At 42.5% G+C, this 14,170-nt stretch overlaps 2 protein-coding genes and 1 long non-coding RNA gene across 10 annotated transcripts in view; 1 reads left to right on the top strand and 2 right to left on the bottom strand.

Moving 5' to 3' along the window:
• Window positions 1-217: 217 nt before the first annotated feature.
• smx5 lies at window positions 218-2,932 on the bottom strand. The gene is made up of 5 exons (XM_061824842.1): window positions 2,774-2,932; window positions 2,518-2,585; window positions 2,360-2,390; window positions 1,876-1,935; window positions 218-772 (listed from the first exon to the last, which is right to left on the bottom strand). The coding sequence occupies exons 1-5, from the start codon at window positions 2,774-2,776 to the stop codon at window positions 647-649; spliced, it is 288 nt and encodes a 95-aa protein (XP_061680826.1). The 5' UTR covers window positions 2,777-2,932; the 3' UTR covers window positions 218-646.
• The window catches only part of LOC133503326 (uncharacterized), an 83,188-nt gene continuing 71,866 nt past the window's right edge, over window positions 2,849-14,170 (top strand). For 7 of the 8 annotated variants that reach the window (XR_009795709.1, XR_009795708.1, XR_009795714.1 and 4 more), the window contains exons 1-4: window positions 2,852-2,921; window positions 3,052-3,085; window positions 3,254-3,339; window positions 8,118-8,297. This is a non-coding gene — a long non-coding RNA (uncharacterized LOC133503326). Of the gene's footprint in view, window positions 2,922-3,051; window positions 3,086-3,253; window positions 3,340-8,117; window positions 8,298-14,170 lie in introns of all 8 variants that reach the window. The other variant, XR_009795713.1, reaches the window with a different exon arrangement.
• inpp5d (inositol polyphosphate-5-phosphatase D) lies at window positions 4,134-13,511 on the bottom strand. Its single transcript, XM_061824822.1, has 26 exons — window positions 13,224-13,511; window positions 13,077-13,140; window positions 12,113-12,248; window positions 11,900-12,044; window positions 11,673-11,813; window positions 11,301-11,391; window positions 11,140-11,217; window positions 10,988-11,065; window positions 10,796-10,919; window positions 10,594-10,700; window positions 10,197-10,299; window positions 9,849-10,045; window positions 9,667-9,784; window positions 9,498-9,594; window positions 9,266-9,404; window positions 9,033-9,141; window positions 8,860-8,948; window positions 8,446-8,527; window positions 8,244-8,333; window positions 8,060-8,170; window positions 6,892-6,971; window positions 6,730-6,817; window positions 6,516-6,662; window positions 6,211-6,442; window positions 5,536-5,930; window positions 4,134-4,379 (listed from the first exon to the last, which is right to left on the bottom strand). Exons 1-26 carry the CDS (start codon window positions 13,361-13,363, stop codon window positions 4,339-4,341), a joined length of 3,222 nt encoding a protein of 1,073 aa, XP_061680806.1. The 5' UTR covers window positions 13,364-13,511; the 3' UTR covers window positions 4,134-4,338.

Genomic DNA, 14,170 nt, shown 5'->3' with positions numbered 1-14,170 from the left:
CAATTTAAAAAAAAAAGGGTTTACATTTTATCCCCAAAATAAATATTGCTTATGTCAGACAATGATTTTATTCTTGAAATATCCACTTTTTTTTCTTGAACAGTGTAGTAGTCCTTCATATTTTTTTTTAAAAAAAGGTTAAAATTAGCTGTTGTATGTAAGACATTTTAGAATTTTTTTTTTCTTAAAACACACCACGGAGATGAGATTCTGCATTTTTATTTCCCAGAAAAGCTGTCATTTACAAAGCGACTGTTGCTTTTTTTTAGCCCACAAATAAAGTCACAGTAAAAAAAAAAAAAAAAAAAAAAAACGAATATAAATGAAAAAACATGACTAAAAAAAAATACACATTCATACAAAATTCTGCCTTTTCCCCCCTAAACAATCAAACTCAATAAGGTATGAAATCGGCTGGGGTCTGTTGACTCAAAAGTTTCTTTCACTTGAAATTAAAAACAACCAAACCCTCCTAGGATAAATTACTGTAATAATCATGATTCAACTTTCAAGACATTTTCTTAATGTCAAACGTGGAGTTGAGCGCGGGCTAACAAAAATGAACCCGTACCTGACGTCTTTTTTAATTGTACGTAAAATAACTCAAATCTTCATTGTAACAACCCCCCACCCCCCACAATTGCGATCACTGCTTCTGCTGCATGGCTTCTTTCCGCGCGGCGTCTTGAAGCAGCTGCGTGTCCACCTCGTCGGCGGGCAGCTGCACGTAGCGCACCACCGAGCCGCGGATGAAGCAGTTTTTCACCGACAACTGAAAGCAACCAGCGCAAGAGTTTGCGTCAGGGAAGTGCGCACGACATTGCTGAGCGACCGACAACAAGTGGACAGTTGGACGGACTAACAGGTGGCCTCGTGCGTTTATACCAGTTTTACCCGCGGGAAGCTAGCTCACTGTTCCTTCGTGTTAGCCAAAATGCTGGCTCGTTGTATTGCTGGATATTGTTCGAACACTCGGGAGGATGGATTTACTCTTCATACTTTTCCAAAAGACCCGGTTCGTGGTGAAAAATGGATTGCACGGGTACAAAGCGCGGCTTCGGCCGGGGCGGCTCATCGCAGCACCGCCCGGGTGGCTCATACATACTGTCGGGGAGTCTGTTGTTAGTTAGAAGTGATCCGCATATCATCTAAACGTGGCTCGAAACGGAACAGTAGTATCGCCCCGGTCACTTCACTCTTCGAAAAGAGCTTCCGTGTACCATAGCAGGCGTGCCACGACGTGTTTTCAATGGCGAATGTCCGGGTGTAACAAAGGACGAGAGCTTTGTGGGTTCCAAATGAGAGGTAGGTGCGTATAGAGCTACAAAAAAAAAAATAATAATAGTTGGGGGGCCGACAGCGGCGGCGTTATTCATCCACCGGAGGCGGATCGGGCGGAGAGGTGGTTTGACCACGCATGGGTCCTCCTGAGTACGCTACATACTGTCGGGGAGTCTGTTGTTAGTTAGAAGCGATCCGCATATCATCTAAACATGGCTCGAAACGATAGGGTAATATTGCCCCGGTCACTTCTTCGAAAAGAGCTTCCATGTCAGAAGGGACGTCCGGAAAATCCGAAAATCTCTGTTGTCGTCTTCTCAATGGCGACTGTACCAGTGTGACAGCTGTAAACGACGTAGCAGGCAATATGGCCGCCACCGGGATGTCGAGTGAGACTTCCGCAACTTTGCGCGTGAATGACACGCTCTCCGCTCATACTTATTTTTCCGTATAGACATTTAAGTGAATAATAAGATATGTAATTTTCTCAACAATATATATAGGGATTACAGTGGGAGTTTAACAGCCAGACATTTATCAACGGGCCTTGCAAAATGCTGCCGTTTTGGTGAGCAACAGAGTCACGTTGCTTACCATGTGCGGGTATTTTTCTGGATCGGTGACGCTGATGTCTGTCAGCTTGATGTTGAGGTACTGCAAACAGGAAAACGACACGAGCCAAAACAGGTCAAATCGCGGTCAAAGGTCTTGGGGCAATCCTCACTTTTTGTTGTTGTTTATTTTTAATGACAGCCATTTTGACAAAGTACAACAGGGCAAATATTAAAATCTAACCAATACTACATATCTGAAAAAAAGGCAAATAAATATGTTTGTTGACTGCAAATACATTTTTTTGTTTTTCAAATATTTCTTTCCTTAATTTTTTTTATATAACATCTTATTAAGAACAATGGATAGTAAGAATTTATGACTCGTTATGAGCATTGCCTAAAAACTTCCTGTTCAAATTTTCACATAGATTTACATTCCTTTATTTTTTAGGTTTTTGCACTTTTGAGGCTTTCACAATATCTCTCTTTTTTTAAAAAAAAGAAGAAATTATATATATTCATACCTGGTCAACTGAATGAAGTGTTCCACATATGCTTTAAAAAAACAAGGGGGGGGATGTTATTAATAACACAACCGTGGATGGTCGCCAGCTACAATCATTTTGGATGAATTCACACATTGTTGTTGGTAAAAATTAATGCATATAACAATTTCACTCACCTCAGGTCGTTTTTTAGCTCCACAACCACGTCTTTACCCACCAGCGATTTGAAAAACGAATAGAAAAGCTGAACACGAAAACAAGAGCACAAAACGACACAGCTACGTTAGCCTAGCCGCGATCTTACAGTGGAGACGACGGAGTTCGCGTACAACAAGGCACACGTTACCCCGACCGCGACTGAAATTTTCATTTCAAATCGACATAGGGTTAAAAAATCAAGAGTAAATCATTCATTCGAGTCGGTTTTCTCACCATAGCTGCGCCGTTTTGATTTTTGCGGCGTTTCGGCTGACGTAAATGGCGTGTGATGATGTCATAACCGTGCGACGGCGAAGGGACGCTGTGGTGATGAAGGCGGTTGGATCCGAAAGCCACCGGGTGGCGACATTTTGTCCGTGGAGTAAGTACCAATTAAAAAAAAAAACACCATTACACAATCACGTTCATAATCCTTAACCAAATTTTAAAATACCTAATGTGAATATTTATGACTAAATGTTAGTTTTGAACTAAAAAAAGTTCATCTTTAGGTGCTTCATCAACACGAACATGCTAAGACCTGTCGTAAGTATGGCCATTCTAATAAGAAAACTGTTTTATAGTCATAAAAATATGAAAATAGAATAGTATTAATGAATAAATGTACGTGTCATAGTTTTGTGAGTTAGTTCTATGCACGCATTTTATTAGTACATGGCTCAAAAGAGAATTTTGTCTTTTCTGCCGCCGTAGTTTGAATACGTGAAATGTCATTCGAAAAGAAGACGTCACGTGCGGAAAAGGAAGATGGAACACCGGCGGTGTTAGCGTTGCAAAAGGTAAGTTAATTTAAAGAAGGACATGGTGAAAATTCAGACAAAGGGGGACTGGCTAATTTCTTGACTTTTCAGTTGCTCATATCAATGTCAAAGACGGAGTTTTCACTAAAATAGGTAACGCGCTGTACAGGTGACATTAGGCAACAGGCGAGCTGTTGTGTTTTAGTAAATTACTGAAAAACAACTAAAGCGAACAAGTGAGAAAATGTTTTCAACTAATCAGATAATGGAGTTTGGCTTCCAGTCAGTTCCTTTTTAAATTCTCTGTTTTGCTTTAAAGCAGTCTTGCGCTCGTCCCCATAGATAGGTTTACAATTACTGGTAGTGACTCAAAGATGGCAGACAAGGGAATCCTGGGACTGTGGGGACGTAATCAGAAATCTATGTATGAAACTTTTTTTTATAACATCCACTTGATCTATCTTCACCCACAGCGGATTTTTTTTAAATTAAAAAAATAAAGAAATAAATCATTTGGGTATGTCTGACTGCACACCACTAAAGTAGCTTTGAGCACGTACTTGGTAGCCATTCACTTTTACATTTTTCATTTATACAGCATGTCTGAAGCGTTTTCTTTTTTAAATAACAAAATACAGTTTCATTTAATCATCATGATTTCTGTAGTCATTCAAAAAGTGATTCATCTTTAGATCAGGTTAAATTGTATTGTGGTCGCTCTGTGTATGTAGGTAGTGTCAGTAGATGACAGCTTGCGTCAGCAATTTATTATTACTCAACTATGATTCTATTTAGTGTGCTAAAACACACAAGAACTGTACTGCAATTCCAGATTTTGTAGTTAAATTTATTGGAGCAATGATCATAAATCTTAGTAGCATCAAACGTACAATATGTCCAAGCTCCAACTGTAAACATTCAGTGGCTGCGTGGGTGTAAAAAATATATTAGTAGGATTCAGCGCAGCAGAAATGAGGCACAAAAAACGGAGGAATCTTTGCGCAGAGGGAAAGCGGTGTCCTCAGCTGTGACCTAATCTCACTTCACGGAATGGCCTGTTTTGGGAACGTTGGGAGGTGCTGAAAAGAAAGAAATACCATCACAAGACATAGCGGAGTGGACATTTGCGACACAATGATAAGGTCACCCCTCAGTCCGTTTTCCCCCTTGAGTGTGGTTCATTCATCTGGTGTTAAACAAACGCCGCGTGTAAAGTAAATCAAGCAGTTTGAGAACTTTTGTGAACGTTCCAATTCCTGCATTGTGGTTTTCAGTACAATGAGACTGCAAACTGAGCTCAGATACGGAGCAAAATGACAGGTTTGAGTTCTCAGTGTTATTCCAAATGACCTCTGGTATGGTTCAGTCAGGTTGAGAAAGCGTCAACTAGTTAAAGAACCTTGGGGAAGGTTTAAACAAACTCTTGCATGCTTCTGTTGTGGTGAGAACGGATTTTAATCTTGAGTGCGGAAAAAATTGAAACCTGGGATAGTTCCAAATGAAATCCGACTCATTTCTGTTGTAATGAGAAAGCAGGTACGGCCCAACTGTGACTTGTCAAAAAATGTAGCACTGTTGTGGTGTCGTTGTGGTGAGAAAAATAATGTCACAACCCTTTGTGGCCCAAATCAACTAGTTCGAGAGCCCGGGGGCAGTTCTAAACAAAATCTGGTGCAATGCAACTCCAGATGCAGAGCAACTCTACTGATATGAGAGCCTCAGGGTGGTTCTAAAAGAATTTTGCCGCAGCTCTGTTCTGGTGATAAACCAATACAACCTCAGGTATGGACCAAATTTTCCACATTGAGAGCCTTTGTTGCATTTCCAGATGAACTCTGGCACAGTTTTGCTGTGACAAAAAGATCTGACCTCAGCTGTCAAACAAATCATCCGGTTCCACAGTGAAAAAAAAGTGTTTTAGTGAATCTGAACATGAACATCGGTTGCACGTGACTAAAGTGTGATGAATTGACAATTTTCAAGAAGAACCAAAGCAAAGAACCTTAGTGGGTTCCATTGCGGTGAAAAGCGATCCAACATCAAACATATCCAAACCATTCAGGTTTGACCAACAACAGAATAGCGCTGCAACCCCAGATAGTAACCAGATGAGCCCACTGTCTTGCCGAAGACGTCTTTTACAATTTTTGCTTTTCTTTGGAACAGAACCGTGGAGAAAACAGACCAAACTGTTGACTCTGGTGTCAATTGTAGGTGTAGAAACACCATTCTTACCGTCTTTTTGCATCTGAACAGCTCTCGTTGGAGGTCTCTGCTTGATGGGGAGTTCAGAGTTGTCCCTATAGTCATTAGGTATGGGGGTCTTTTTGGGCAACGGCGGTCGGCTGTTGACCACACAGCCCTGCGAGCGTGACGGAACCACTGGCTTCTTGTGGTGTGCAACGGCAGCTGGAAGGGGAGGCTTAGACTCGGAGCAGGTGAAGGAACGACAGCGAGGGGTAGGCACCGGGGGGCGTTCGACTTCTCCGTCTGGTGGATTAGGTCCTAAAACGGGATCTGGTTGCAGAAGATGGTTCTTCTGGAGGGTATCGTGGTCCTTGGATTGACTTTGTGATGTTCCCAAGGATCCATAGAGTGGATTGTCGAACATCTCCGACGCCTCCACACCCCTAAGAGACAAAATTCACATTTCCACAAAGCAGTACGGTTGAGTTAATGTACTTTGCTCTGTTGTCATTGTAAAAGGGATTTGAATAGGAAAATGAAAAAAAGCACACTTTGAAGAGTAGATATTGTTTAGTTACACGCTGTCTCCACAATGTCACACAGTGAGAAAAACATATCGGGATTTAGCAATCAAAAACATACTACGGCAAGCTGCACTGAACTGTGCTGCTTCATCAAAAAGGGGCTTTTACACTGTTGTCATCTGTGAAACCAGGCACTTACGGTGGCTTTAAAGGTTTTCCTGTGGGACTCTTCTTGGAGTCTACTCCGACTTGGGCGCCGATGGGCAGGCCCTTGGGCGGCATGGTGTAACTCCAGCCCTTGTCAATCACTTTGCCGCTCCTGTAGGACACCTCCATGTAGCTCGGGTTGGATATGTCATGTGCCATATGACTGGCCGGAATCCTGTCGCCACTTTTCCCTTTAGAGTCATCTCTTTCCACTTTGACAAAGTCTTAGGAGCCACCCCACCCCAAAAAAAAATAATGAAGGCAATGTTGACAACTAAATGATGTGATAAGACGCACCATATAACTTCTCTGTGGTTTTCCCTTCGGAGGTATGTAGTTGTATACCGCCAGTCAAAATGCCGGATTTCTCACCATGGTGTGTGAGCGCCACCTGAAACTCTGTGTAGCAGAACTGGGCAGCGCGTAGGGCCACGCACCCCTCACCTATGAACAAATGCAAACAAACCTTCCAGTTCATGTCATTTTCGCTGTCTTTTTCCACCGCTTTTACCATAAGACTCGTCCGAGTCGGTGGACTTGACGCAGATGAGGATATGTTGGTCCAGAAGGTACTCAGCATCCAAAATGATCGGTGTAAGCTGAATATGGAAACACAAGATTCACTCGACCCTGAAACAGATCCACATTCTTCAATGGAGAGTCCTTCACATGCCTCAACTTGGTTGCCGAACCAAACTTTGATGGACCCGTCCAAATGCTCCGTGTTGTCACCTTCGCAGGTCCTGACAGTTTCTGGAGGAATTCAGTGAAATGTTTCAGTTTTTAGGGATCTTCTGACTTTGAGGCTGCTGTGATTAAGGTATGCTGTAACTGGTGAAGCTGAGGTTGTACAAATCAGAGTTGGTTTGCCTGTAAAGTCACGTAAGACATCGGAATTCAAACCACATATAAGTGCACCCCTGTCGGGCAGGTCACTATGCGCTTTAGAAATATGAAAAACATACCAGATTCAAGTGTGTCATTATGCATTTACATTCTTTTGAGGGGTCAGGAGCAGAAAGGTGGTAAAGTAATGTGTTATTCGTGAATAACTCAGTTCAGTTCAGTTGAGCTCAGCCGCGAACATGTACCCCGCAAACGGCAACACTGGCGAGGTGGTGACAGTGGCAAAGGGGCCGCCGACAAGGTGGTAGGCTTCGTGTGCATCTAAGTCTTTTTTCACAGCAGCTACAACCGTCTGTAAAAAATGTCTTTTTGTGAAACTGGTCCTTTGTGTTAAAAAGATAGGTAACTGTTACACTAGAGAACTGCCCCAAATCAACAGATTGCGCAGTCCCTTACTGTAAGTCATTCGTGGGCAATTCATTTTTCAAATGCAGTATGCGTGAAACTGAAAAAGTTGTCAGGGCCACATGACGTATGTTTTTAATAGGCTGGTACTTGTGTAGCCATCTTACATGTTGTTATAGTTAGGAAATTAATTTAAAATAAAAACTGTTCATTGTGACAAATTCGAAAGGACAGACTCTTGTCAAGGATGTCATGCAAAATCACCTCAGATAGCTGAAAACAAGTCGGTAGACTCCGTTATCACTGGTTAGGTGTCACTTTCCTTCAATGCCAAGGTTAACTGTTTTATATTAAAAAATAAAATGGGTTTTTATACTTGCACGCCAAAAAGAAACATTATAAAACATTTTCCAGGAGTTGCATCCTTGAATGAATCTCGGCTTTCAATTACCTCTTTATTATATCTTCCCACTAATGTTAAATGTTGAATATTTTTAATCCAGTAATATTAACAGCGATTAATATATCACAGTATAAATAAGCATGATGGGTTTCAACCATAGAGGTGGACAAAAAGTCCATTAGCTTACTCTCCAAGCAGCTGGAGTGGTACTCAATAAAGAACTTTGTCTTTGACTTTGTCAACAGGGTGGCCATGCAGTTCATGATCTGGATGCCGCCCTGGGGTGTGCTGTCTGGATCTGGAGAAAAGAAAAGGAAAACATAAATTTCTGTGTTTTTGGAGTGGACATGTGGGGAGTGGTGTGAACAAACCTCCCTTGGAGACAAACTGCGAGGCCACGCCCACTTCAAAGGAGGCGAATACTGGTGAGTGGTCACTGGTCATAATATCGTTTGTGCAGCCTGCCCAAGTGAGAACATACACTTGTATTAAAAGCCTTCAAGTTAGGTTTATTTTACAGTTAATGTAAGCAAATATTTTTAGGCTGAGCGCAACAAACTTAAAATGACTCACCATAAGCTTGGCAGACCACGTGGACCAGGGGGTACGACTTCCGCAGGACACGATCGCACCATGACGGCAAATTATACTTGGTCTGTGAAATTTCAGTGTAAACACTGGATTATACTAAAGCATTTGTTTTGTGTGTGATAAACTCAGTGTTTCGCAAAGTTTGATTTGCGGATCACTAGTGGTCCCTCAGAAAACCCCGGGTGCAACTAACTGTATGAATACACACAATAGCTGCATCGTGATGCTATCGTTATGTGTAAAATATCCCGATTATATTCAGAGCTACTTGCAATTCCCAGCCCAGTTGGGGGAGCAAGGATCCCATTTGTTCTCGAGAAAGGCATTGTATGTGTGGACAGGTTGGGGGATTCAGCAGTGGAAAGGGGTAAAACATCTGGCAAAACACAAGCCTACCCCTGTGGTTTTGGCCTTTGTGTAGGCGTACTTGTCGCGCGTGTAGCGCTCAAAGCGATAGGTGGGCGGAAATGTGATCTCCTCCTCAGCTATGATTCAAAAGAGAGAGAGAAAAGAAAAAGCCTCAGCACTTAGAAAAGTTTAAAGTATGAGTTTGATTAATCAGGACGTACCAAAATGCAAGAAGACCCTGTCCTCGTTGATCTCCATGTTAAGCTGGTCTCTGCACAGGAGTTCCTGGTACTGCTGCTGCTTGATCTTTGATAACACATAATCTGCTTCCTAGAAAGGTGCGAAATGTTACCCTAAAACACTTGGACCAACTTTCACTGTCATTTGTTTAGCCACACACTTGTCCAGAGTTACAACGACACCTAAACTAATGCGTGTGGAATATTTTCGTCACCGTATTTGGTAAGTCCACCCTATAGTTGAGATCGCCGAGCCAGAAGAGATGTGTGAACTGATGGGTGATGTCAAACGGATTGAGCTTCTTATCTCCCAGATTGAGGAATCGCAAAATGTTTAAGTAGTTTTGGTTACGCCTGCAGAGACAGCCAAATGTAGATTATGTTTAAATTTTAAAGACGCTCTTTGAGCAAAACCAGAGGATTTGAGAACCGACAAGTCCTTCCCACCTGAGCTTTTTCTCACTTCCTGATGTCAAGTGGCTGTTGACAAAACCGAAGGAAGTTCCATTGAACATGAAAGACACTCCTACTGCTCCTTTGTTTCCTGGGAAAATTAAATTTTACAGTGGATACTTGCACAAGAAGATTTGGTCTGTTACTTTTCTGGCTTGCATACCCAAAGTGTTAGCGATTCCTGTTTTGACACTGTCAGAGAAAACATGCGAGATCCTGTTTGTATGCTCCGGCTTGGCAAGGACCATAATCCGAATGTTCCACAGTGTTTGAATTGCTACCTGCGAAGTTGGAAGTTTGTTTAGGCTTGACACCGCGCCCACTGCCGATTCCTGACCGACTCACCTGTTTGAAGCTGATATTTGTGATATCCCTCAAGATGCCTTTCACCATGTCAGCCCACTCCCTTTCGCCCAGAGGATCCTCTTGTGTCCCGATCACGTAAAAGTCATGTGGTATGTGGTCGGCCGTGTCATCCTGTGTCTTCCCTTGGCCTTTACACTGAAACCAGGAGTTCATGTTGTGCGGTGGACTTGCGTTTCCTGCGGGTTTTCAGGGGAAAAAAGCCACGTTTGAGCTAACACGTAATATTTCTGGTTTTAACCCAGGCAGCCCAGGTTGCACTTCTATTATGGGAATTTGTTTTCCAGAATTTCTGACCTACACGATGTGGTTACAATTCAAGATTCTTACCCATATTCCAGGTCCCAACAAACACGTTGATCATGTCCGGTTCTGGCTTTTCCGAATGTTTGTTCTTCATTTGTTGAAGAAGCTGACAGAAGCCTTCTCTTTTCTGATGTGGGAAGGAAAATGTCATCCTTCTAAACCTTGAAAGAAATCTTCACATAACCGGAGTACACATGTACCAATAATCGAGACGTATTTGAAAATTTTTCCTGAGCCTATGTTGTGGTGTAGAATTAGGTAAAGCCTGCTTATTTACAATGATAAATCCTTATATGCGTGATTAACAAAATTCAGTCAAGCCATAGCATTTTTTTCCTCATCATGTGTGTGAGCGCTCCCTTTTTAATGATGTTAACATCTGGTACTTGTGTAGTCCACTTTACTGAAAAGTGTGTCTGACCTTGGTGTTCTCAAATCCAAACTCCTTGCGTAAAATCTTCTCTTTCTCTGTCTCCACCACGATGACTAGTTTGGTATGCATCTTCAATGACTTCACCAGCTGTCTGACTGGTTAACGGTTAGAATACAAGGTTTAATGTGGAAAGTGGTAACCAAGAGTCACCTCCAGTGTGGTTAAAAAAAAAAAAAATCCTTCTCCTTACTTTTGTTGTGCACAAAGTACTTGTCTTCAGGCCCGTCCTTTGCCTTCTTGATGTGGAGCTTCCCACCTTCCACGTCCACTTTCATGAACATCTTGGTGGGAATTCCCAGAGATTCTTGCTTAACCTTTCAGGTGAGAGACGATGATCAAATAAATAACAAACCATGTATTCCCCCAAAATGAGCCACGGCACCTCAAAGATAACTGGCGGTATAAGGGACTTTCTGTGGCGTCCATCATAGCCGACGGAGTGAAACACAGCGTTTATACCCTAAATAGAGAGAGGAATGTTTTAACCAAACAGCATAACTCATAGTTCATATCAGAATTAATATTGGAATGTACTTTATCTTCGATGGAGTAGAGCAGTTTTGTCAGTTGCTCCAGCCTCCAGGTTACAGAATGTCCTGAATCTGCAGGAAACTGAGGGGGAAAAAAAGCCCAGTAACAAGTTTTTGTCATTGTTCATTTAAGCAGGATACAAAAGGATCAAGCATGCCACCCACTTGTTTTGGAAGCTGTCCAATGCCCGGCGAGAGCTGCTGGTCCAACGCTCTGTGGCAAACCTCCAGAGCTGGTAGAATGCGGGAAATTTCACTGCCTCACCCCCGCCCCCCCCCCCCAAAAAAAGGTCTTATTATTTGGCAATACTTGCGCCTCAGTTTTCTGCTATCGATCAGTCAGGGGGCATTAAGGAGAAGCATGTGGTTAACACAGAGAGAGGTTTTAGGTTCAAATTTCAGCTATCCCCTAGGACCTTCTTGTGAATGTTTGTTGGTCCATATTTGGGTGTACAGGGGTAGACTCCAGCTCACTCGTGACTCTGAACAGTATATCTACACTATAGAAAATTGATCAAGGATTATCAATCAGGGTACCTGTTTAGATTCTTGCAGAGTGCCACTGTGAGCTTCTTGAGACCAGGAAGGCTGGGGTTCCCATTCTGGACTTGTTCAGCATCCAGACAGATGGAGGTTCTGAAATAGTCTAAAATGAGGGCTTGCTGCTCCTCCGGTATCCTGTAAATACACATGATAACCCCTCAGCCCCTCAACAAGGTAACTAGCAGGACATTTGCATGAAGTTTGCATAAAAACGAGCATACATGGACATGTCCATCTGCTGAAGACTCATGAGGAAGGTGTCTGACAGGCATTTGCTGCTCTGCTCGGAGGACTTGGCATCACCGTCTTTCACGTCACTGGCTGTGTAGTTCCTCGGTGGAAGCTGTGGTGGAGGATTGTTGAATTCTGAAGAACAGATGAGAGCTTTTAGGATCTTTTATCACACTTGAACATTTAGTTAAATGTGTCCTAACCTGGTTCCTCCTCGACCTCTTCCTCCCTTTGGACGCCATACTGGAGATGCGTGATGAGCCCCATGTTGGGGTTGTGGTAGGCCTCCACCAGCTCTTTAAGCACGGAGAAGAATCTGATGGGAACTCCTTCTGATGCCTGTAGGGTAGATACAACAAGCACAAGATGCTTACTAGAACTTTAGAGGGACCATCACGCCTGCCGTGGAGAACTTATGTCCTGCATTTTTCCCTGCAACATTTTTGAAGATCCTTTACCTTTTCATTTAACTTAAAAAAAAAAAAAAACATAAATCCTAAAGTATATCTCCCCAATGGCAAATGGGTTGAAGGCTGACTTTATTCTATTGTAGTCATAATGTTTTCTAAATCTGGTTCTTTTTTTTCCCTCAATGATTGTCTTTGATTTCTGGCTTTAATTTGACCTATTCCGCAACGGTTACCCATTCAGCTCTGTCCTGTTTCAGCCAATCAACTTGTTGTTTTCCCGTTTCCCCTTGCATCTCCCGATCAGCTCCTTGCCGATCCTGTTCTTCGTTTGTCGATCAATAAGCTTCCCCCCCATTTTTTTTGGTCTGTGACCACCAGTCACATCTCTGCCCTGTTTGTCCTGTTCCGCCTGTGTTACCACTTAGGTCTTTTTATGTCCTGTTCCAGCACCGCCACCAGCGAGCTCCCGATAAATCACGCCGCTCCTTTTGTCTCAGCCAGCTTCGTACTTATCTTTACCGACTTCTCCCCAACTGTGTCTTGTATGCGACACATCTATTTATTTCAGCCCTTCATCTGCCACTCTGACAGTTTCACTCTGCAAATATCTTCCTGTTCCCCATCCACCTTCATACGACAAGTAGTTTTCGTTTATTTTACATTGATTTACTTTTTACTACATTTGGCTTGAAGTCTTTTTAGCCTCATAGAACAGTTGGAAAGTACGTTTGGAAACCTTGAGCTGATTGTGACCCACCTGGACCGACAGCTTCTTGTCCTCATTGGGAAGGATTCTGTACGTGTACACCTGGTTCTGAAATCTGAGGTTAGCATCATAAAAAGTGCATCAATGTCACTTTTTGCATAGATATTTAACATGAACAAGAGAACATTGTGTACTTACAAAACACACAAAGCAAATGCCCCTTGTATGGACTCGCTATCCCGAATGAGGAAGCTTCCGTCTATGGCTGCCTTGGAGAGCAGATCCTCCGTCTTGGACCGGGTGATATTCCCATGACACCAGGCCTGGTAGCTGTGCATCTTGACTAGTCCTGTCTGTCCTGCTTCTTAACTAGTCACACTATAATGCAGCTTTTTTTTTTTTGTTTGTTTTTTGTTTTTTTTTTTGGTGGGGGGGAGCTTCATCTTTCACAACTGCGCTCTTTCATTCTCACTTCCTCATCTGAAGCAGGCACCCACACCCCCATGCGCACGCCCCATATGCCGGATATACAGTATCACACGTTCATAAATGCAGTACATGTGCACAAAATCAAATTTCTACGATCTTATTACCTCGCTCTTGTAATTTTTCTTTGTTGTGATTTTTTTTTTTTTTTTTTTTGGTTTTCAGCTGTTACCAAAAAAAAAACAGGAAGTCACAAAAAAGGAAGGAGTACAACATGCTCTCTTACAAAACATAAAACATTCTTTCTAATGTAACTACATGTGGGAATCTGCTACTCATGAAACAAATCAAACTGATGCGCTACTCCAAAGTTGCTCTGCTCTGATGATCAGCTAGCATGCATTCAAATGAATGGTGGTGTGTTCACAATATTCAGGAAGCACCAGTTTAGAATGGCTTGTCATGTTCATGCAATGGACAGGAAGCATTGCACAAATTGGAGGAAAATAGACGGCTAAAGAAAACCACAACATGGGTCACATGACTCCAAAAAGTACATGTGCGAATGACAAGCCCCGCCTCAGCTTTAAATAGCTTTTGCCACTTTCACACTTAACTGTGATGGTGAGAAAAAAATCTATCTATCTATCGCTCTCTCTCTCTCTCTCTCTCTCTCTCTCTCTCTCTCTCTCTCTCTCTCTCTCTCTCTCTCTAAATAT

This window comes from Syngnathoides biaculeatus, chromosome 7, assembly GCF_019802595.1.
Source record: "Syngnathoides biaculeatus isolate LvHL_M chromosome 7, ASM1980259v1, whole genome shotgun sequence".
Lineage (NCBI taxonomy): Eukaryota > Metazoa > Chordata > Actinopteri > Syngnathiformes > Syngnathidae > Syngnathoides > Syngnathoides biaculeatus.
The sequence above is the reverse complement of the archived record's forward strand: the minus strand, read 5'-3'. Positions and strand labels throughout refer to the sequence as shown.